General features: G+C 37.1%; 1 protein-coding gene across 2 annotated transcripts in view; it reads right to left on the reverse strand.

Annotated features, from left to right (window-relative positions):
- Positions 1–14,165: 14,165 nt before the first annotated feature.
- The window catches only part of CRISPLD1 (cysteine rich secretory protein LCCL domain containing 1), a 44,976-nt gene continuing 35,986 nt past the window's right edge, over positions 14,166–23,155 (reverse strand). For both annotated transcript variants that reach the window (XM_064442518.1, XM_064442519.1), the window contains 2 exons: positions 17,685–17,815; positions 14,166–15,771 (listed from right to left, as the gene is read on the reverse strand). In XM_064442518.1, coding sequence (XP_064298588.1) covers positions 15,720–15,771; positions 17,685–17,815 — 183 coding nt within the window. In that variant the 3' untranslated portion in view covers positions 14,166–15,719. The remainder of the gene's footprint in view (positions 15,772–17,684; positions 17,816–23,155) is intronic.

Raw genomic sequence — 23,155 nt, forward strand, 5'->3', positions numbered from 1 at the left:
GAAGAATCCTGGGAATTATTTAGAAGGATGTGCTGAAAAGCATCTGAGGGAAAACCAAGAGAAAACAAACAAATAAAACAAAACAAACAAAAAAAAAGGAAAAAAAAAAAAGAAAAAATCCAAATCAGTTTAATTACCTTTTTTGTAAGGGTGTGGAGGCCATATCTAAGGAACATGAGACAATTTCCTGGAGATGTTACCACCAGTACAGTCAGGAAAGTTCAGTGGGTTAATGTGTATGTCTGTTTTTGGTATGAAAGGTCTTTCATCATATTGTGGCAGCACTGGGAAAGTTTGAACAATAAATGAAACAAGAAAGAAAATATTAGACAATGGAGGGGGAAGGAAATTATGTTAACAGCTAAAGACATTATGAAAAAATACAGGATTATTTTTCAGTATATGAAATATATGAGCCAAATTTTTGGCCATACCCCAAATACAGAGAAACTGAGTCTTAAATTGGGTAAAAGTATCATAAAAGCCATCTTTGCTTTGTCTTCAGTTTTGAAAGTCTTGTTTTGATCTTGCTATATGTCAACTCTATGGCATCACTGGATTGGTGCAACCTACTTTGGTACAGTTAGGAAAAAAGAAAGATCTTGTAATTGCGGGTGTAATTCACCAGAAACCAACCAGCGCCTCAGAATGCTTTGTAATGTTTTTTTCCTCTTGAATGTGGTGGTGTCCTGTGTACATTTTTTCCATTGTATGTTTGCATTAAATGACAGCACTGGTATAGGTTGCCCTCAGAGGTTGTGGAGTCTCCATCCTTGGAAATATTCAAAAGCCGCTTGGACATGGTCCTGGGTAACCAGCTCTAGATGGCCCTGCTTGAGCAGGGGGATGGACCATATGACCTCCAGGGACCCCTTCCCACCTCAACCATTCTGTGATTCAGTGAAATGCTATGGTTAATAGTGCTTATGTGAATTATAGTATTCCATGTACAAAGTTATTACTGAGATTTGAAAAATACCTCAGCAGATGACAGTATTTTTTTTTACAGTAGTTAAATGGTTTGACTCCAAAGAAGTAAATGTCAGGCCAATTGTTAACATTTTATTTACTGACTGATTAGAAAATGGTTCTGGTGATCCATTCCTAAGGATCAACAACATTTCTGAAGTCAGGTGAGGAAAATCTATAATCCTTAAGAGAAGTGTTAAGCTGCCTCAAATATTAGGTTGCATGAATCTCTGTGACAGAAGGGAAGGAATAAGAAAAAATCAAAAGCCAAAGAAAAAAGGGGAGGCAGGTTCCCAGCTACAGGCTGCACTCAGAAAAAGCAAAGCCCAGATGTAAAGTTTTGCATAAAACCCATCTGAGACAGCCACAGAAAAAAGTTGACAGTCTTTCAGCTTCATGAAACTAATGGACAGCCTCCTGGAACTGATCAAAAGTATAAAGAAGCATATATTCTTTTATTTTTCTTTCAATTTTTGTATATCTGTCAGTCTGTCAACTACTTTGCTCATCTTTGGATTGCAGCATTCATATTTCCTTGTACCATCATTTCTGCCTGGTATTAAGGGTAACTGGCATAACCACAGACAGGCTGTTCCTGGCTGAGAAGAGCCCTATGAAATCGGCCTGCCGGCTACCTAGCCCTGCCCCAAACACTGGTTCTTAGGGAGATGCGGAGTGCTCTTTTCTTCTAAGCCACATGTGCCAGGTGTTATAATGCAGTGTGATATAAATCCTGATGACAAGTGTTAGCTTGTGGTTCACTGGCATGTTGCATTTTCCTGACCTTTGTAACTCTGAGAAATAAAAACTCACCTCAAGCATCAGGTCAACCTTCTGTGAAGGTTATTCATGTATGTACAGCAGCATTTAGGACTCCTCACTATTTCCTTTTCTCTTGTCTCTTTGAAAGGCAGTTGCAGATTAAAGATACAGTGAAGGGATGGAAAAACCAGAAAGACCAAAATTTCTTCATTAAATACTGGGAAAATTCTTGAAATTAACAACAGTAGTTACAGAAAATCATGATCAGTTTGTGGGCAATTCACAAAAATATAAAGTGCAACAATTTTCATGCATAATTTAATATAGAAATAATGCTGCCAGTATATAAAAGATATGTTTCCTTTTTTTGTCTTTTTCTCGTCTCCTCCTCCTTTCCCCACACCTAAATATTTTCTGCATAGATACACACATACTGGTTTGCTATTACCAATAAAAGTTGTGCAATCAAGATAAGCTGATGAAACTAACAGGAAAAAATATAGCTGTCACATTGTTAGTTTCATTACTGCAGTTTAAATGTGTTTATGATTTGGTGGAGCTACTGTTTTTTTCCCAGAAGGAGTTATTATAATGACTACATTTTCAAAAGACCCTTGATCTCATCTAGTGCCTTCTACAAGGGACAGAGTTTCCAAAGGACGAGGTGTGCTAGGTGTTGTTTTATTCTGATATTATGTTCTCATCTGTAGTTTCTAGCCCTGTAGTCCACAAATCGGACTTTTTAGAATATTTGCCCCTAAATGTACAAGTTGTGATATGCCAACAAACACATAGGAATTTCATACAAAAAATTACTGTTGTTGATTCATTAAGGTTCACTTTGGAACTTTTGCATCATTGGGTTTTTATCCTGAGTAACAGAAAACAAAAGTTGTGGATATTTTGCCATCTGAGTGCTCCTGCAGCAGTGCTAATGATGAGAGGTTTAGATTTTGTAATGCCGTACATAATCATAGGATGTAATCTATATTCCACTTAATAATAGCAGAGAATAAATCCACACAACTAATTTAAAGAAGTCCTTGTTCAATCCCTATAAATATTCACTAGAGGCAGAGAAAAAATCAGCACACTCCCATGGGATGCTTTTGGGGCCAGGCAAAATATCACCTAGAACTGACTCACCATGAGTTCCCTATGTCTATAAAAACAAGTACCTATTAGTTTGTGTGAGACTGCTCTAAACAGCTGGCTTTTTACCTTATCCATTATTTTTACTGTGCTTAGGATAAATTCTGGCTCTGCATTCAGCCCGCATAAACAGGCTGTGTGCTGGGGGCTCTGCAGGGGTTGCCAAAAGTGCTCGTCTCTCACAGTCAAAGAAAATTAATGACAGCAAAATTGCTTTGCCGTGCAGGCCAGAGTTTCTGTCCCATCCATGCAGCAAATCCAATTCTCTCCTGCTTTGTTTCCTGAGATCTTCATGCTGGAAGAGATATGCCCCATTGTATAACCAGGTATTTATGAAACATTTATTTCAATAGTAGTAATTTTTTTAAAATATCATCAATTTAAAGAGAGTCTTGTTTGCTTCCTGCATTACCATTTTGTGCTGTTGTCCAGGAAATGAGCCTGGGAATGGGAAATCATGCATGCTCTGTCGTATAAATTTACGGAGGTGACAGACTATGAATCCAAATTAGATGGCCTTTTAAGAAGCTTTGGCAATGTTTATTTTCTGTTTGTTTTTGAAGAATGCAGACTATACCATCAGCTTGTGTATATTAGCAAATTCCTCCTGAAGTCAAGAGAGCTGGCCTGATTGACACCAGCTGAAAATCTGGCTTGAGCTTTTAAAAGTCACTGTGATTAAATGTTGGTGTTATTTTTCTTGAGTAACATTGTTTGCCAAAGTGGAAATGAAGCAAAAGCTTCAGGGATAGAATAGTTTCAGCTATGTATCTCAAAGGCAGCCTGGACAATGGGCCATTACAGGGAGCTGCTTCTTCCACATGACAGTGAATTTAGCAGATTTTTTTTTACTAAAGCTGTGTCCCTTAAACCAATAAATCCTGTTCATTATACCAGGGCATAAATGCCCTGGCAGAAAGAGGTCAAGGGAGCTGTCAGCTGTGTCAGGCACAGAGATAGTCTGAAAGCCAAAGAAATTGTAATGTCATCCCCAAAAGATTTAGGCATGCCAAGTTTGAGACCAGCCCACATAAGAGAAGGCAGGGAATGCCAAGCTCAAGGCATATCATTGGCAGAGAGGCCTCCTGCAATAAGATCATTCACATGTCTGCTCTGTTCCTTTGGGTAAAGTTAATTCTACCTTGCTTGGAAGAAGATCTTCCTGTGTCTTGGTGTACTAATGCTATTCACAGAAACAGGAGGTACCAAGATTAGTCGGCTTGCTGTGTAAAAAAGCTGGCATCCAGAGGGCTATACCCAACTGGATCATAGCATAGTACCCCAAAAAAGCATATGGGGATAAGACTGTTTAGAAAACATGCATAGTGGAGGGAAAGGACCAAGATCTGAGATGACTAAGCCTACTCATGGAATTATAAACAGTTCTATTCAGGCTGTTTAAAGTAAAACGAGAAACAGTCATACTTACGTGATAGAGAAGCAAATGATCTCCCTCCAAGAGAAGTATTTTGAATAATCCGTATACCACTTTGTTAGTCTTATTTTTTTCTTCTGAAATAATCTCCCATTGTTTTGAATGTTCTATAATTCATGCCACTTCCTCAAAAATTTCTAACCCTGAACACTTCACTTCCTCTGTTCCACACAGAGCTGTTCCTGTGAAATCAGACACAGAACATTTTCTTACATCAGTTCATTCATCACACTCAAATCACTGTGTTTTGTTTATGGAGCTAATGTAGAAAAGATTTGCTTTTTGCAGAGTATTATCTTACCTTATGGTATTGCGAGGCTTCCCACTTTTACATTAAATCTTCTGAGCTGACCCTTCAGCTGATGTAAATAGGCATGAATAGACTGACACAATACTTTAGGACTGAAGAGGTCTGCCAGTAATTACAAGACTGAATAACACCTACTTGAAATAGAAAATCTGGTCATCACTTTCAGCAGACTGTCCCATTTTGTGAAGGACATGTTCTCAGGTGGGATTTTTGGGCTCCTGGCAGTGGACATTGTTGAGACATTGCTTAGAGCTAGATGAAGCTCACAGGCATATATCCAGCTTGAAGAGTCATATGATGGGACTGAACTTTTTTTTATGGAGAATAATATGAAAACATGACTGTATTACAACATCAAGAATAGTGTTTTTTGGTGTCTGTAGACTGTCTCCACCTAAAGAATAAGAAACATCAATTTATCCCTTCTAATCCCTGCATTAAACTTCCTGATCCTGCAGCCACTGTTTGAACAGATTATTTGCAGATTAGTAGGAAGTAATAGAGGCAAGGCATAAAGAGGATACTTCCTGTCAATAGATCAGCATTGTCTCCCTTAAGATCCTCACAGAGAAGCTAATGAATAAAGCCTTGATGAGCAGATAGTGAAGTAGATTAAAAACCGACTAAATGGCTGCACCCAGAGGGTGATGATCAGTGGCACAAAATCTACTTGGATGCCAGTAACTAGCAGTATACCCCAGGGGTCTATACTGGATCCAGGCCTGCTTAACATCTTCATTAATGATCTGGATGAAGGGGGAAGAGTCTGCCCTCAGCAAGTTTGTTAATGACACAAAACTGGGAGGAGTGGCTGAGATGCCAGAGGGTCATGTTGCCATGCAAAGGGACCTTGACAGGCTGAAGAAATGGTGTGACAGGAATCCCATTAAGTTCAGCAAGGAGAATTGCAAAGTTCTGCAGCTGAAAAGGAACAACTCTGTGCACCAATAATGGTGGGGGCCACCCAGCTGGAAAGCAGCTTTGAATAAAAGGACCTGTGGGTCCTGATGGACATCAAGTTGAACACGAGTCAGCAATGTGCACTTGTGGCAAAAAAGGCTAATGGTATCCTGGGCTGCATTAAACAAAATATTGCCAGCAGGTTGAGGGAGGTGATCCTTCCCCTCTACTCAGCACTGGTGTCCCCAAACCTGGAGTGCTGGGTCCAGTTCTGGGTCCCCAATTACAAGTGAGACATGGACATACTGAAAAGAGTCCAATGAAGGGTCACAAAGATGATCAAGGCACTGGAGGATCTCTCCTATGAGGAAAGGCTGAGAGAGTTGGGACTGTTTCACCTAGAGAAGAGAAGGTTCATGGGAGATCTTATCAATGTAATGTACCTGAAGGGAGGGTGCAAAGAGGACAGGGCTAGGCTCTTTTCAGTGGTGCCCAGTGACAGGACCAAAGACAATGGGCACAAACTGAAACACAGGATTATCTTTCTGAACATCAGGAACCACTTTTTTACTGTGAGGGTGACCACGCACTTGCACAAGTTGCCCAGAAAGGTTGTGGAGTCCCCGTCATTGGAGATATTCAGAAACTGCCTGGACATGGTCCCGAGCAGCCTGCTGTAGGTGTCTCTGCTTGAGCAGGGGGTTGGACAAGATGACCTCCAGAGGTCCGGTCCAATCTCAGCCATTCTGTGATTCTGTGATCACCCCAGACTTGACTGTCCCAGTGAAATGGATTAGCCTCCTTTTTATAAAGGTCTCTTCTTATTAAAGCACCTAGTACCAAGATAAGGCATTATTCACAAAAGGTGATACTGATCCTTCTTCCACTAGAATCATTTGAAATCTGACATAGCTAAAATTTTGTGATGATGTCATAATTTTGTGAATAATTTGCTTCTTTCAGAATTATTCTTATAATTAGGAAAAGCAAGGCTATTCTTACCCCAGTTTTTGAGGAGCTTCATAGATATTGGTGGGATTATTCTGTTAAATGATTTATACCAGTTTAACTGAAAAAAATAACCCAACGTTTCACTTATCAAATTTGCATCATTATATCTAACAATAAACAGCTTGACTGCTTCATAATACAGTTCACTAAATTTCCTAGTGCACAAAAACTGTCTGTTGTCAGTCCTCCTGTTACTGTGCTGAAGATGCCTTTGTTATCATGCTTCCATGTACATGCTCATGGAGTGTCAGGACTCCCATCCTCCCTCTCCTCTCTGATTTCACATGAACATTTCCAGTGACAGAGCCCTGCAAGGAGTCTGCCATCCCTCTAGCCCTGCTGTGCAGTGCAGTATCACCACAGACGTCCTCTCAAGATTTTGTCTTTCTTTGTAACTCCCACCTTTGACTAGGAAGGAAAAGAGGCATTTATGTTCTTGCTGAGACTCAAAGCAGCTGGGTTAGGTGGGAGGAGAGACACTTCCTCGATTTCACAGTCACTCTGTCACTAGGCAGGAGTTATTGGAGTGAGAGTTGGGTAGCAACTTCAACTGTGCAGATACTTTTAGTAACTCCAGGGTCAAACCTAGAAGTTGTACTGAATAACAAGTCTTTCAGCTAACACAAACCATTTAGTCAGTAGGTTGAAAGATGCTATTTCCTTTCCATTGGATTTTTGGGGACACAAACCACACTCTTCACAAGCCAATTATCTTCCTTGCACTGTGAGGATAACCCACACATTATTGCATCTTTTATAACTTTTTACCAATGCATATTCTCTGGATTTTTCACTCCTAACACATTGCTGTCTAGGAATTTGTACATCTGGAGAGTATTGCTGATCAGTGAACTGGTAGACATGCACAGTGAACTACAGATTGGAAGGAGCAAGCAAAAGGAAGAGTTTGGAGTTGAACAAACTGCAGGAATTTACGTCCATTTTTAAGTTCTTGGTAATTCATGAAAAATAAAATTATGGGTTGGCACATTTATATCTACACATTTAAATAATTAAATATCTATCTCTAGAAATTAAGAGAAACTCAGTGATTGTTCAGTTTAGAAGACATCATAAGGTGTATTTTCTAACTAGTCTGAGCAAATTGGGAAACCTATGGAAAAATTATAAAACAGACCACCCTCCATCCTGTCTTCTGCTTAATGGATACTTTGTCCTGATTTCTGAATAATTTGACCTTCATGATCCATCACCTCCAGATTCTTAGGGCAGTTCTGAAAGGTACCAGTTCCCCAGTAGTTTTTATTTCATTAGAGAATACTGAGAGTTGTTCCTCTGTATTATAAGCAGTTTCAAGGCATAAATACGTATTTCTGAAATACAACAAGGAGTGTATATTATTTCACCTTACAGTTATCACTAAATAACTTTAGAACCATATTTTCTAAAACTTATTGCAAATCAGTTTCCTCTGGCAGTTCAACAAATCAGGTAAATGTAACTCAGACGGACACTCATTTAAGCAATTTGACTGCACAAAGAACAAAGCTTACTGGAAAACTGTTTACAGGGAGTTTGGGTGCTTGTGAATGAACCTTAAAATTTGCATCAGATTTTAGTGCATCGGTATACCTCAGCAAGCTCTTATCCACCTACCAGTCAAACCATAAACAAATCCTCCTTCTCAGCCCCACTGACCTTGGTATTCACCTATTTTTACACACCAAAGGAAAACAATGAGTTTTGAAATGTTATTTGAAGGTTATTTGATTTGGGATAGTAACCAGACAGTTTTACAGTACTGAGATCAATCTTTATTAAGATTTATTCTTTGTATTGTAGCAGCATCTACCAGTTCTACTCATGCATCATGTGATACAGGCACGTAAGCTTGTCTCCTAATACATCGAAGTGCCCTGCTTTCCTCTAAGAGTAATTTCTCATATTCTTGGAGACCTCAGCTATTCTAACCTGCAGCTGCAAATTAGTCTCAGCTTTCTTGTTAAAGCATGATTCTTTGATGTACTATGGATGTTAAGTTATTTAGCATATTACAAGAGATATTAAGCCCTTTGTCTGTGCTTTTGACTAGTGCTAAGTAAGAAGCTTAGTTAGAAGCTTAGTTAGAAACTCAGCCTTCTGGGGAGTCATAGACTGCAATTTTTACAGGAGTGTTTCTGAGTTGTTGTTTATGTGCTGTACTGATGTGAGGTAAAAGTGAGCTGAATGTCTTCTGAGAGACCATGGTAGTTGGTGGTTTCCCTTAAGTATAGTTTAGCTGTTTTGATTGGACTGTACTTCTCCAGGGGTGCTAATGAAAACTACAAATTGAACTGAAGCATTAGCAGAGAAGAAGTCCTAAATCAAAGAATGATATTTTTATTGTGTAGTAGATGCCATAGCACATCTCATGCAAGGTGTGACTTCCTCATTTCTAGGACAAAACTTTATATATTCTAAATAACAACAAATTCTAAAATAATTGCCTTGTAACCATTAGAAAACTTCTTTAAAATTATGTGGGCTTTAAAGCTGCTGGAGCAGAGGCTTCCAAATGTGATTTGTTTTAACATTAGTGCCAAGCAAAAAAAATCACTGCATCTGCACAATCTGCACATCATTGAGCATTTGATATAACATGCTTAAACCCTTGATCAGTAGCAGAAGGGCAAAACTTTATTAGCAAGCCACCAAACCCATCTATCTACTTATTCCTTTTATTTAAAAATGCAAACGGATCTAATTTACCCCATAATTCTTACTGGATAAGAGGGGCTCAGAGTATTTCACAATACTCTTCCTTGGCTCAGTTTTAGCTGTGCCAGAGTAGGACTATCACCTCCAGTACAGCAAACACTAAATCAATTCATACGATGTATTTCTTTGTGTACTAAATCCAAATCCTAAAACTAAGTCCTTTTGCATAAAACAATTACTCTGTTTCTGTGCTTAGTGCAGCCTGCAGTCCCAAAGGTCTTGGAGTCGTTCTGACACAATAAAATAAATGCTTATTCAGAAGACACGATCTTTCAGTGGGAAAAGAAACACCCACCACCAACAAGAAACAGATGGATTTCAACAGATAAATAAGGAATGAAGATTGAACTGAGTACAGGGAGATTTATTCAGCAACTGTTTCCAATTTATCTTTGGGATGTACAGCAGCAGCAGTTTATGAGAAGTCAAAGCCAGCTTGCTATTTACATTTTATATAAACAAGCTTAAGTGAATAATTAAGCAACTGAAATACTTGTTTTTCAAACTGTTTGGAAGTTTGGAAGTCTTACTACTTCCTAGCACTGTTTGTTTCTTGAACATCCTAAAAACAATTAGTATTACTATTAATTCTTAGGAGTCTGTTAGCCTTTGGAAGTAATTCCAAAAAGATATGCAAGCAAATCTAATGCAAGTTCTTGTATTTATTCTAAAATGATACTTCTAATAAGGATACTGTCTTCATAAACAACATTCATTCAGAAATAACTGCAAATACACCAAATAGTGTTTGTTAAGCTGAATAACCAGTCTGTATATTAAATAAAATTTCAAGGAGATTATTGCTGATATTGCTGGTGCTAGCTACAGCAATTTCTGTTCAGCTGAAATAAATGCTAATTCTTTGAACAACTGAATTTCTTACTAAACAGCATGTGCCGAAGTTTTTATTTTATTAAAATTCTTATGCTTTAAATAAAATTAGTGAATTTAAAAACCCAAGAGTTATTGCCGCTGGCAACCGAAGTCTTTTGTGTGCCTATTAAAAGATATAGTATTACAAACTTATTCATGTTATTTGGCCAGAATATCTCAATTCTTAGCCAACAACTTTGCTGCTAGACTTCAGACACTCACCCCATTGTTAGTAAGGACAAAACCAATATTGGATACAGCACTGGGGGCAGACGCTGAATTGAATAACTAGGGTAATTATTGCAGTAATAAATGTGGATAGTAAGATATGGAGCATCATGACTGGCTTGTTTTGGTTGCATGTTCTTTACTTTCCTCCTTCGGTCTCTCATATTTTCCTGTGCTTCATTATACTGAGCTGGTCTGACTGGGGGGCTTTGGCTAGCTTCTGAAAAATTAAGACTCATTATTAGTACTTTTTGCAAAGTGCTATGACGGTTTAATGATGTAGGAATCTGTCTACTAGCAAACAGGTTAAGATGAACAAGACATTTAACACAGACCATTGAACAGCTGATGGCAAATTTCAGGTGTCGTATTATCATTGTATGTTACCATGGAGCAGGAATCACATTTTATTGTATTTTCACAGCCCCCTAGTAAATGACAAGGAATTCTTCATTTAATAACAATAATATCAATAGTGACCATATTTAAAATACTATTTCCATCATTTATTCCTGTCAGCAAAGACAGGCTAAAGCTGAGGCTGACAGCACAGCTTCTTTCCCCATATGCACAATGTAAGTCTTTATAAAATCATATGCAATTTTCTGAATAATAATGTATGCTATCATTTGTATATCTAAAGCCCTGTAAGATGCATCTTATACACTGAATAAAACAAAACTCTTCAAGCTTTTGATTCCTTGTGTAATTCCCTAGAGTTCCACAGATGCTATAAAAAGCCTTAAGACAGTATAGTATTTCATACAGTATTTATATAAATTTCCAAATAGAATATTGCACTCTATGAATAATCTTTGTAACTTCCAAATATTTACATTTCTAAATCTGACCCTTTGTATGACTACAGAAATTGCAGTAAATAACCCTTCCCTTGTGTATTCACAGGAAGCTGGGTTATCTGAGATTTAAGCCAAATTCAAAGCACACTTCAAAAGCAATTGCAACACAGCAGACACTGTTTATGTAACTCGGTTACATCTCTGCCATATGAAGTAAAGTGCTGTGCATTTTCCTGAGTATATGTATCAATACACACAAAAAAGCTGATGTTACTTTTCTTCTTTTAAATCCACTGAGGATCCCAGACCGCTGACAGTCTGACACTTACATAAAACTTGAAACTGAGTACTTCATCAGTTAAAAACCTGCAAACTTACACACATTACCCCAACTTGTGTGTCAGGCTTCATTCCAAAAATACATATAATTTCTAGATCAGACTTTCCCCTACACAGAAATCAGACATAAGGAAGTCTGTAAACTCTCTAGCCTTCCTCAATATCCACAAAGTTTAGGAAATGTTTCTTAGTTTCCTTAGTTTATGTCCAACTAGTACTTTGAGCTGCCTGCTGACATGAGTATGGGTCCCAAGTTCCCTAAAACAAATGTATTCTCATACAGCTATCAAAATGGTGAGGGACTGTTAAAGAATTATCTGTTTGGGTCTGACCACTTTCTTTCATACTCTTGTTCAGTTATGAAATTAGCTAGTCCAGACGGAAGGGCTGCAGCATAGCAGAGAAATGCCACAATTGATCCTTACAGAAAAGCTCACCAGGCAAGTGAACTATGCTTGGCAAATACTTGACTCCTCCCCAAACAATTCCTACACTTTTCTTTGAAAAGTTTCCTCATGGAGCAAGTTGTACTGGTAAATATCACAGGATCATAGGAAGAGGCTCATATGCATTCTTCCCTGCTTCACATACACTTTCAGAGGCCTACTGCATTTGGTGGACTTACATTTCTTGATATTTTAGCCCTTTTAAAATTATAAATGGCAGTTATCAACATACTAAAACAGCACTTCTTGGTTCTCTTTTTTTTTTTTTTTTGGCAGAGGATTTTTATTTATCAGTTGTAAAAATTCTTGTTGGCTACCTACAGGCCTTTCCTGGGAGGCAAGCTAAATATTATGACTAGCATTCATTAAGCTTTACTTCCTTATTGATTATCCTTTTATTTATTTCAAGTTGAGAACATAATTTTGTAACTGTTTGGTTAACAAACAATTCTTCAGAATTTATAATTTGACTTCTGTATTTTTTCATTAGGCTACAACAAATTTTCCGATACTGCTAGTGACTCAGTTGGGCTTTCTGTGAATTAGATGTGACCGTCTGGCATACAGTTGCTGCTGGTGCCGATAAAAATACCAATGTGTAGCGCTCACCCTACAGCTGCTTGGAAATGTCTGCACACTGACTCATTACTTACAGTAAATATAGAAGATAATTTCTCAAAAAGCTGATGTTAGCTGGAATATTTATAATAGGATAGAATTATTGCATGTGGAAAAGCAACAGGATTCTAAAATTTGTGCAACAGAAGATGTGAGGAGAAAGAGTCACTCACCTCCCTTCCTTCTTGTCACTGTGTTGGTTAGTAGAGTTGCTCACAGCAACCATTCACACACGTTGAAGGTAGCCCCCGCTTCTCCCGCCAAGCACTAACTTTGTTGTTATGGCACCAAGGGTCCACCCCTGCCCCTTTGCACAGGAACTCCCAGCAAATATAGGTGGAACTTTACAGATGAGAGTGAGGAGAGGAAGCAAGGCTATGCAGCAGGACAAAAAACATGCCAGGAACAAATGGAGGAAAAAGGCAGAAATTCGGTGTGGCAACTGTGATTCCACATGGGACTCCAACTACCCATCTGCCCTACGTGAGGAAGTTGTGGTTACGACTGAAGGTGTGACTTTCTTGGGTTTTTGCCTCGCCCCAGGTGAGGCCCAAAGGAAAGAGTGCACCCTACTGCCTGGCCAGCAGAGAAGGGAGCTAGCTCACCACCCAGGATCTGCAGCACCCAACAAGCTTCCCACGGGCTCCCGAGGCAGTGGCTGGGGATCATGGGCCAGGCAGGGGACAGGGAAAGCTGCTGGGTGGCAAGGCCAGGCTGCAAGAAAACATCCCGCCTGTGTGGAAAAGGGACACTACAGTTGCATTCACACAGTTTTGTCTCAAATGTCTCCCTCAGCAGTTCTGCGTGCCCTTAATTTCAGAAGTGGCCTTACTCTATATTCTGATAACCCCAACTGTAGGTATTGCGAGGCCTGCCTGTGTTACTGCTTTGGTGCTTCTAAGGAAAGATGGTGAAAGTCTATCTCAAGCCTTTGAGTGACTTGGAGTCCCATCATAGTCAAAGTCTACTCGCACTTTGGTTTCAAATCTGAAAAATGGTTAATGCTAGTATTGCAAAATCTATATAAAGCTTCTTTAAATGCACCCCTGCCACCACCTGCAAAAAAAAAGGCATTATACACCAAAAACTTTTTGTCTCCCTCATCAGTTAAATAGATTTCCCAGCTGGAACTCCCAAGCTGACCATTAGTCTTACGAGGCAAAAAAAGAATGTGTAATATAAAAACCTGCTTGTTCCCAGCAAGTGTAGCTAGGACTATTTGCACTAGAAACATTTACCACAACAGCAAAGAGTTGGACTAAACAAAAGGTGATGGCTTTTTTGTAATCAATTCCTGACACAGAGTTCCCCATTAAAATGAGAAAGCAATCTCTTCCCAAAGACCCTCGCCAAAACTTGAAAAAATTACCAGAAGATTCTTCCGTAAAACTACCAATGCGATTAATGGAAGTTGTGTGCCTAATTTGCCTTCACGGCTTTTAGAACCTCAGACTATGTCTACTGCTTGGTCCTACACTTGCAATGTTTAGAAAAACAAAAGGTAAATTTTGTGTGGCTGTTATCTTTTCCTTCTAGAGGCAAATAATAAATCCAAATTAATCCAAATAAATCCAAATAAATCCAAAAATAAAGGCTGTCAAAGGTACTCTTACTATGTAAATTAATTTTATTCAAAACAGGTTAAAAAAACTAACAAAGCTTGCCTAACTACATGAGGTAGTACATGTAGCAAAACAGAAGGCAGAATATAGCATTCTGAAATATGAAGAATGCAAATAAGTTTACAAGTTGGAAGGAAATAAATTCAACAACAGAAACAAAAAAAATCCAAAAATAAAGTTTAACAGCTTTTCAGTCTTAAAGCACCAATACACTTTTCATAGAAAGAAACATAGTATCACCACTACACGTTCTTCATATACCATAATATGGTAAAAATAATGCACAAGGCTGTTCACCATAAATGAGTTTTTTAAAATGGTGAAGCAACAAATGACATAATCGTCACTGGGCTCCGTACCACTATACTTCCTGGCCTGCAGGAGTATTTGCCAGGTCATGAGGAGCAAGGTTAGCCTTTGTTACCATTTTCTTTAAGATTTTCTTGAACATTTACCCTCATATTAATGTATAGTATACGGATACCATGCACAGCTTAAGGCCTCAAGCTTGCAAATTTTTATGTATGTGTACAATTCTACGTTTTTGCTGAAACCCAATTTAGGCGTATTGAAGGAGTCACATGGCAAAAATAGAGCATGTATGTCTGCAGAGCTGCACTGCAGAACTGATGGCTTACTCCTTAATTTCAGGTTACTCCACTTCTCAATATCAAAATTTTCTCAGATCCTTCAAGGCTATATATGTCTACCTCTCACTCACCCATCCCATGATAGCTGAATATCTGTGGAGGACTGGGCCATAATGAATTGATTATTTGAACTAAAGAGCTTAGCAGCATCCAATAAACGTTTTATTTATCAACATATTTAAGAAATTATATATAAACGTGAATGGCCCCGTCTCTTAAAAATATTTCTTTAGAGGAAAACATGCTAATATGACCCAGAACTCCCCTATATTTTATATTTTCCATTTTACTTCAAAATAGGTATTTGTACTTATGATTAGTGTGAAATTGAAAACAGTCTAGCTCTTCATTTACGCTTGCATGGCTAACGCTACTGTAAATCATCAAAAAGTTATATATATATTTGTATTTTACTTTAAGGCATGATTTATCATATTGAATTATTGGGATGGCTTCTTTTATGTACATTGGAAATAAAAACCCAGGCCTCCCTATGGTATAGTTTTAAGGTTACTGTTAGTGGCATATATAAAGCACCATAAAATAATATAGTCAGATGAAGAAAACAAAGAACATTTATAAGCTTTGAATTAACGGTATCAGAGTAACTGCTAAGAAAATATAGCAATATTTAACACAGGATTCAAAATATTGTTATATATCATTATAGATTTTCAAATGAATTTTTCTCCCATGTTTACTTTTACAGACTTTTTTCATTAAGATATATATGTAATTTAACCTTTTTGGTGGAAAGCAGTATACATCTTCTGTACAATAATGTTACAGCTTTATACAAATTTTAGGAATTATAAGAAATGGCCTTTGTTATTCTCTTCCAAGCGCTCTGGTTTCGCTTGCTTGTTTTACATTTTACTTGCTGGACTCAAACAACAGCAAATACTCTGAATGCCTTGCTTCCTGGAGGATTCTGTAAACTGAAACATAAAAACATTCCTGGTGTTATTTTTAAGACTACAACACTCCAATGACAACAATTTTTAATTGTTAAATGCAACTCTAGGATCCTGTGACTCTTCCTGTGACTACTCATAATATTAACTATCTAAGAATTTTTTTTAAAGCTGTTACAAATAAAAATGAAATAATTTTCAGATTAATTTTTCTTCCAAGCAGCTTATTAGGAAAAAAAATCATAACATTAAAAAAATCAAGTAATCCTTTGCAATGAGGGATTCTGATTTAAAGAATAAAGCTCTATTGAAGCAAAATACTAAGAAATACTAAAAATAAAATATCTTTTTAGGAAAAAGAGAAAGCATGCATCTTACACTCACTATTCTAATAACTATATTCAGATAGAACTTGCAGACCTAGGAGATCACTTGTTTTTTAGTTGCTTATATGCTGATTAATAGATTTCTAAAGAGAATTAATATTTTACAAAAACAAAGGAAATGCCTTCTGAAGAGATAAATATCTGGCTTCAAAAGAAATGAAAACAAAAATACTCCAACTGCAACTAAATTTGGTTAGAATAAATATTTTTGTCTTATAAACTGAATTAGCATGTTCTATTTAATGGTCCTATTGTTTTTTCTTTTGCAGACCCTGTCTGAGGCATATCTGGGAAGGGAAGTAAAGGGAAATGGAGGTGAAAGTAAGGAAGGGCACAGTGAAACAGTTGCCTGCAACAGTGTTACAATCCATCTTCTTCTGCTTCACAGAAAACTTGCATGGGACTGTTTTCCAAACCACTGACCTTCCAAATAGTTATTAAATTTGGAATACTTTTCCTGGCTACATCTCTACTCAGTGAGGAGATTTAAATGGAGAACAAAAGTGTCAGTAAGGAAGCACTCTTTCTGAGGGAACTAGATGATCATGTGGAAAGGCCAAAGAATATGTAAGTTAAGTCATCTGCTAAGCGAAGGAAGTCTGTATTTCACAAGTTTCCAAGTTTGTTGAAAGGTTTGAGGGGAAGAGGAAAGACATCCCCCCATCCCCAATTAAAAATAAGAAAAAAATATTCTTTTCCTACTTCCAAGTTCCCTACAGAAACTTTTGGAGGTGTTTTTTCCCACATAAATTTCTTTGGAAGGTTGTAGTTTTAGAAGTAACAATCATTCCCAGCTTTACAGGACTAAAAGAGTGGTACAAGATTTTTTTTTTTTTTTAAGGGAACTTCTCTTTCTTCCTTTAGAACCTGGAGGACTCTTTCCGGAATTAAATTTAATCTGCAACATGCAGCCATGTGTTACCATCACAGAACACATGAATACACTGAATGCAACTAAACTTTCACAGCATCTCCACATCTTTCAGAAAAACACTGCTAGAAAGTCAAACCATTATAAAAAAGAAATTAATAAATGTTTTAATGATTGTGAATTTCAATGTTTGTGAATATTATTTATGATGCAGGCTCACTGGTTCAATACCATGTAAATGAGTAATAACCAGAAATGAACATTTATTTCATCATGAACAATGAACCTGCATCAGCTACTAATATCTACCTATTGCAGGCCCTTCAACTTGGACAGATTAAATCACTAATGTTAATTTTAAACAAAATCCCAAAGAAAGCAAAGGCAATTTCCTTATCAAATATTGTGTTAGTTGCAGCAGAACCAGCAAAGCAAACAAGAAGGTTATTTTATTTCATAAGCAGCTTTTTAGAGTAATGATTTATGAGCTTAGAGGAGGCAGGCAGCTCTGGTACCACAGCTTCTCCAGTGTCACCACAGCTGTTACACAAGCTCTGTAAATCACCCACGTTGGCCTATTTGTTTGGTTTCTAGCACCACCCCAGGTACAAACAGACACAACGCAAGACTTTGTAAATCTTATCGAGGTGAACGGTAATCTTTGAAACTGGGGTCTGTACCTTTCTGAATATATCCCATTTTGAAAGGAAGCAACGTACACCTTTCTTTTGTCCACTGGCATAACATCAACATAACCGCCCTCGTTGCGGACTACACCAGCATGTACTGCTGCCCGGCAGATACTGGATATCTAAGAAAGAATGAGGAGAAGATTAGTTTTCATTCATCCTTTTATTTCAAAATTGTTCAGAAGAAAACTAATAAAGGCATTTAAATGAAGTTATAGGAAACAGAAAATAATTCTATTTATTGCATGACTAATTTTATTAAGCTTACAGTATTTAAACCAGTTTCATAGAAATTAGGCCAATTTATAGGAGTATAGACACTGCTTCTTCAAAGATCTCCTGCAGCATGACCCCAAAATCATTATTTATTTCAGGTTATTTCAGTTCAAGGATCAGGAACATGTTTGAATTCTTGAGCCTTTCAAAATGAAAGGCTTTATCAGCCTCCACTTCCGCAGCAGAGAGCTAGTAAAACTCAAACCTTAGTCCCATTAATTATTATACATCAGGGGATTCAGTTTAATCTCTAGCCAGGGCAAACAGGGGAACTGTAGAACAGCAAAAGCACAGTGCAGTCATATGTTTCTAGGAGGATGTCCTACCCCAAAGGTGAGGAATGCACTGCAATAATCCCATCTCTAGGTGCAAAACCTCAAAAAAACAGTGAAACGATCCATATTCAAAGGGAAAACCACAATTTCCTATCCATGCATGGGCAAACATTAAAAGCTAATTAGATTAAAGGTATAACCTGAGCATCAAACAGAAAATAGAGGTCATCCCTTAGCTATGACAGTTGATTAATGGCAGACTAATGGCTTTAGCTCCTTAACTCTGAGTGAGGAAATAGTGTCAAGAGGTAGAGACTTCAAAACTGCTTCAAAAGAAGAATTTCTACATCAGGGTCTAATTCCACAAACTTTATGCAGGCAAAATTCTCTGTGAATTTAACAGCAGTTTCACCTGAGTGAAACCTACATTCTCTGGCCACTATTCCTCTCTTGAACCTATGTAGCACAAAAACTATCCACAGAAGGATTGCTCAGTGACAATCTTGATAATGTTCATTTAAATAATTGATTTAAACTTGCAGTCCTCTACTGATCTTTCAGCATTTTAAAAATTAATCACCAAAATAATGGAACTTCTTAGGTATAGCATAATGTCCCAATCTTCAACACACAGCACAGCAAAGTGTAGCTCCAGCTACAGTGAATCTTCACTTGAAGTCAAGTTTTGTCGAAAAGTCTTCACTGCAATAGGTCTCTCCTCAACCAACCTTACAAACTTAGCCAATATAAATACCAATATCACATAGACCACTATTTAAACAAGAATTGCATTTCTTCCAGTTATAATTGGAATAATTTATGTGTGTTACTGTAGCTGTTTTGTATTCTCAATGCTATATAAAGTCAGGAATTTAAAATAGCAATGATTTTTCTACTCTCATTCCAAGCACAGAATTTGCCAGTTTTATAGTTTGTCTTTTAATATTACAATATTTCTAGAAGCAAAGGTTTGAAATTGTTTATGTAAAGAATCTTATGCAAAGACACTTTAGATTTTTTCTCTTCACTCTGCTGGCTGCAGGTTTTGGAAATGCCAGAAGGGACGCCATTTATGCTCCTCGGTACTTTTTCTCCTCCTCCCAGGGCTACAAGACTTTTGTTAAATCCTGAACACCAGTAGCTGCCTTATTTTTAGGATTATAGTGTCCTTTATGTTCTCATACTATGGGAGTAACTTAAGATCAGACTGATCATGTGAAATTTCAAATATACAGGGGAAAAAATGGCCTCTGCAATATAGGATTACTGTCTAAAGAAACAAAGGATGAGATTTACAAGCAATTAACTACAGTAAAGAATTAGAAGACTATTAACTACTAGTACTATAACACAATAGCACCTTTGTTTTCAGTTCACACTGAAGATATAAAAAAAGCTAGAGGTACAATTGGGGAAAAAAAAAGATCAAAGTTTGTCACCTCTGTAATAGTAACCAAAAGGCTACACTTTGTGTACATCATTAGATAGGTAGACACCTTCATAATTACACTTGAGGGTAGCTGAGATCCCGGATGTTTCTATGTTATTTGGAAACTTCTAGTGAAGTAAAAAAAAAAAAAGGAAAAGTCAAGGGAAGGAGATTTTGACAGAAGAGGCTGACTACTTGTTGGAAACTATTTCCAGTGAAGGATGTGGTCATTGTTAGGCTACTGGATCAATGAAGTATGGCTAGGCTGATGCACAACATTTTAAAGCTAAAGGCAAGATGCTTATATGGGATCTGTGAAAAAGGAGAGGTCAGAAGAATGGGGTTGATGAGGCCAACTCAGAGGCTATTTTTAGATGAAAAATAAACTGCTATTCTGATGCTGCTTTCCACATGAGATTGGAGAACAAATGTGCATACTTTTTGAATATATGAAAAATTAAATGAGTAACTTTTAAGAATACAGATGAATAAATGCTTGTACTTTCATCAATATGTACAGATATAATTTTTTTGTGAAAGTATTATCTGCTTTGAGCTTTCAAGAACTTCTCATTGGTTTGGCAATCTTCATCTAAATGGAATCAGATTCCAGTACTGATGCCATAATATTTCCTATACTTAATAATATTATGTCATCCTGATCACGCTTCCTTGAACCGTTAAGGTGGACCTCCTGTTAATTTAAGCAGAACAGGATTTTGTACTTAGGTCTATCACAAACTTCAGTATAGTATTGGTATTTTACAGTAGCAGTCTTATGCCACTTTCTGGAAGTCTTCATCAGAGATTTGAGTTTGCTTCTTTAATTTTAATGAACTCACTCCCAAGGATGTATAAGGCAGTATTTTTAAGTTAACATAAACATTTCATACAGCATTATATGACCGTGCTTTATTGCTGTGCTGTGAACCCTCTGAAATTCGTTAGTATTTAACAGGTCATAGAATCTGAATACCAAGTTGCTTAATTATTTTCCTTCTTCAGCTACTCAGCAAAATACTAAATATCTATCACAGCATAGCAGTATTCTGAAAAGGCATTTTAACCACAAGTGTCTCTCCCTGACCAACACAGGATTATAGAACTTTTTTACGTCATATTGTTTATATTTCACCACAGCAAAGAATTATGAATACTTTTGCATAAGTATTAGGGAAATATTTCCATATATGGTTACTGAAACAAAAATTAAGAAGGTCGAAGTCCTCAGAGGGTATGAAATTATACAACTCCATCAAATTCTTTAAATAAAAGACCTTTCTTGATCTCTAGCCCCCAAAAGGAAGCTCAATTTTTTCATAGAATTGTTCAATGAACACCCATAACTTAGAGTCACTACTTATAAGAGATTATCTTTGGGAAAATGTTGCCTAATGTGAAAAAAAACCAGGATAAATATAAACCTTAATCTCTTTAAAAATCCTTATAAGGCAACTGGAATGTGGTTCAGAACTTCTACAATATACACATTTCAGGTGTGTCTATTCAAATAAAATTTGAATAAAACAAAAAAAAATCTGCAAGTGAAGGAATTTTCAGCTGACGTATTGTAGCCTCTCCTCCTCTCTATGAAAAAGTTCATTATTTTGGTACCTTGATAATCCAGGAACTAACAGCAACAAAGGACAATCTCTGTACAGGCAGGTACTGCAAGATCATGTCCCAGCAGAGTTCAGACAATCACGCTGGGCCTGACATGATTCAGTTCTTGGGAAGTTTTTTATTTTATTTCACAAATGAGATTATATTGAAAAGTGCTTTAAAAATACAGATATTGTTAAAAAGCTTGTCAACTTGACATGATTCTCAAACTCCAGAAATTACTCAAAAAGTTTTAGACAAAATGGATTAACCAAAGTTGAAAGGTGGAACCAACTCTTCAGCACAAGACAGGAGGAAACTTTCTTTTTTTCCTGGTCTCCCAACAAGACAAACCATTGCCATGTGGGAACTCTTAGCAGGGGGGCCAGCAGAGATACAAAGCACAAAGGTGGCAACATGTTTGGGCCATATGCAGAATGAGTAATTTGTACTTCTGTCTGCTGAGAATGACACATACTGCTGTTCATATTCATTCTGTAATAGCTCTATTCAGAAAAGAAACTAAATGTACCATAAACTCAGAATAATAGATGCTTTTAAAGAGCTTGCAACCTACCTCAAGACAAGTGAAACAAAGGGAGATCAGCTAAAAATATAGAAGGTATAGAGCACGGGGGAATGGGTATCACGTGAAAACTACACACACACACAAGTTTATAGATGCTGGCTATATGAACCATCGCTGTGATTTATCTGCCACAGACAAAGAGACAATAGCTAGCAGACTGGAAGAATGGAGGATGAAATAATGGGAGGTTTTGTTTCAAATGAGTTAGGGATAGTCAATGTGATGTCAAAGGAAAAAAAGAATGGGCAGTAAAAATGGGTAAAAATTCTGTGGGGCATGACTGATAAACCAGAGAAAAACCCTACTCAGGAACAGCAAGGAAAAGAAGTTACCGTAAAACATGAAATGAGTTTAAGAATGAATGCCCGGTCAGACCAACAAATCTTTTTGCATTAGTGACATCTATTAAAGTGATTTGCTTTTTGTCTTAATACCTCTGCAAAATCTTCATTCACTGAGTGCAAGTGGCCTAAGCACTAGTGCAAAAAAGGAGTCTTGTGCATATATGCATACATGCACATCCATATATATGCATTCTTGAAACAAAAGATTTTGCAGGAATATCACAAAAAACATCTGTTCTGTGGAATCAACCCAGTAGATCAGAGACTGCAATTTCAAATACATTTGCGATAATAAGTAGGCAAATGAATTCTCTATAACTATAAACAAATCTGTGAATACATGAAAAACTGCAAAAGAGGACATACTTATTAAATAGATTATTAATACTTCACCTGAAACTAGTTCAGTATAAATTATAATGCACAAAATACCTAATCATATTGTTTAGTGAAAATTTCAGTTAAAAATATGTTTGCTTTAAAATAATTCTTATGTTAGCAGCAAAAGAACATTGCAGAAAATCACATAATGCTGATACCATCGATGGGAACATCTATACAAATATAGGTAAGAAACGTCTGTCTGTATCTGAGCTAGGTGCCTGAGGACCCTTCTGTAGGAAATGGAGAGGAATAGACACCTCTGCTGGGCAACTCATCTCATACTGAGGTAGACACTCTGAAAAGATCAAATGAATTCTGTTCTGTAGGTGCCTATTTATCTCCTTTACCACTAAACTGTAGGTACTACAAACTACTATAAACATACCCTATAGAATAGCACCTGTCGGTATCTACCCTAACAGCATCTGAAGTCGATAAGAAGACTCCCGTCCCTGGTTTCTTACCTGCATTTATGTCCATTTATCCTAAAAGCAGTATGGCTGCACACATTTCTATATAATGGAGATTAATAATGAGATAGTACATCTAAAATAATATTAAAG

The sequence above is a fragment of the Phalacrocorax carbo genome, chromosome 2 (genome assembly GCF_963921805.1).
Source record: "Phalacrocorax carbo chromosome 2, bPhaCar2.1, whole genome shotgun sequence".
Classification (NCBI taxonomy): domain Eukaryota; kingdom Metazoa; phylum Chordata; class Aves; order Suliformes; family Phalacrocoracidae; genus Phalacrocorax; species Phalacrocorax carbo.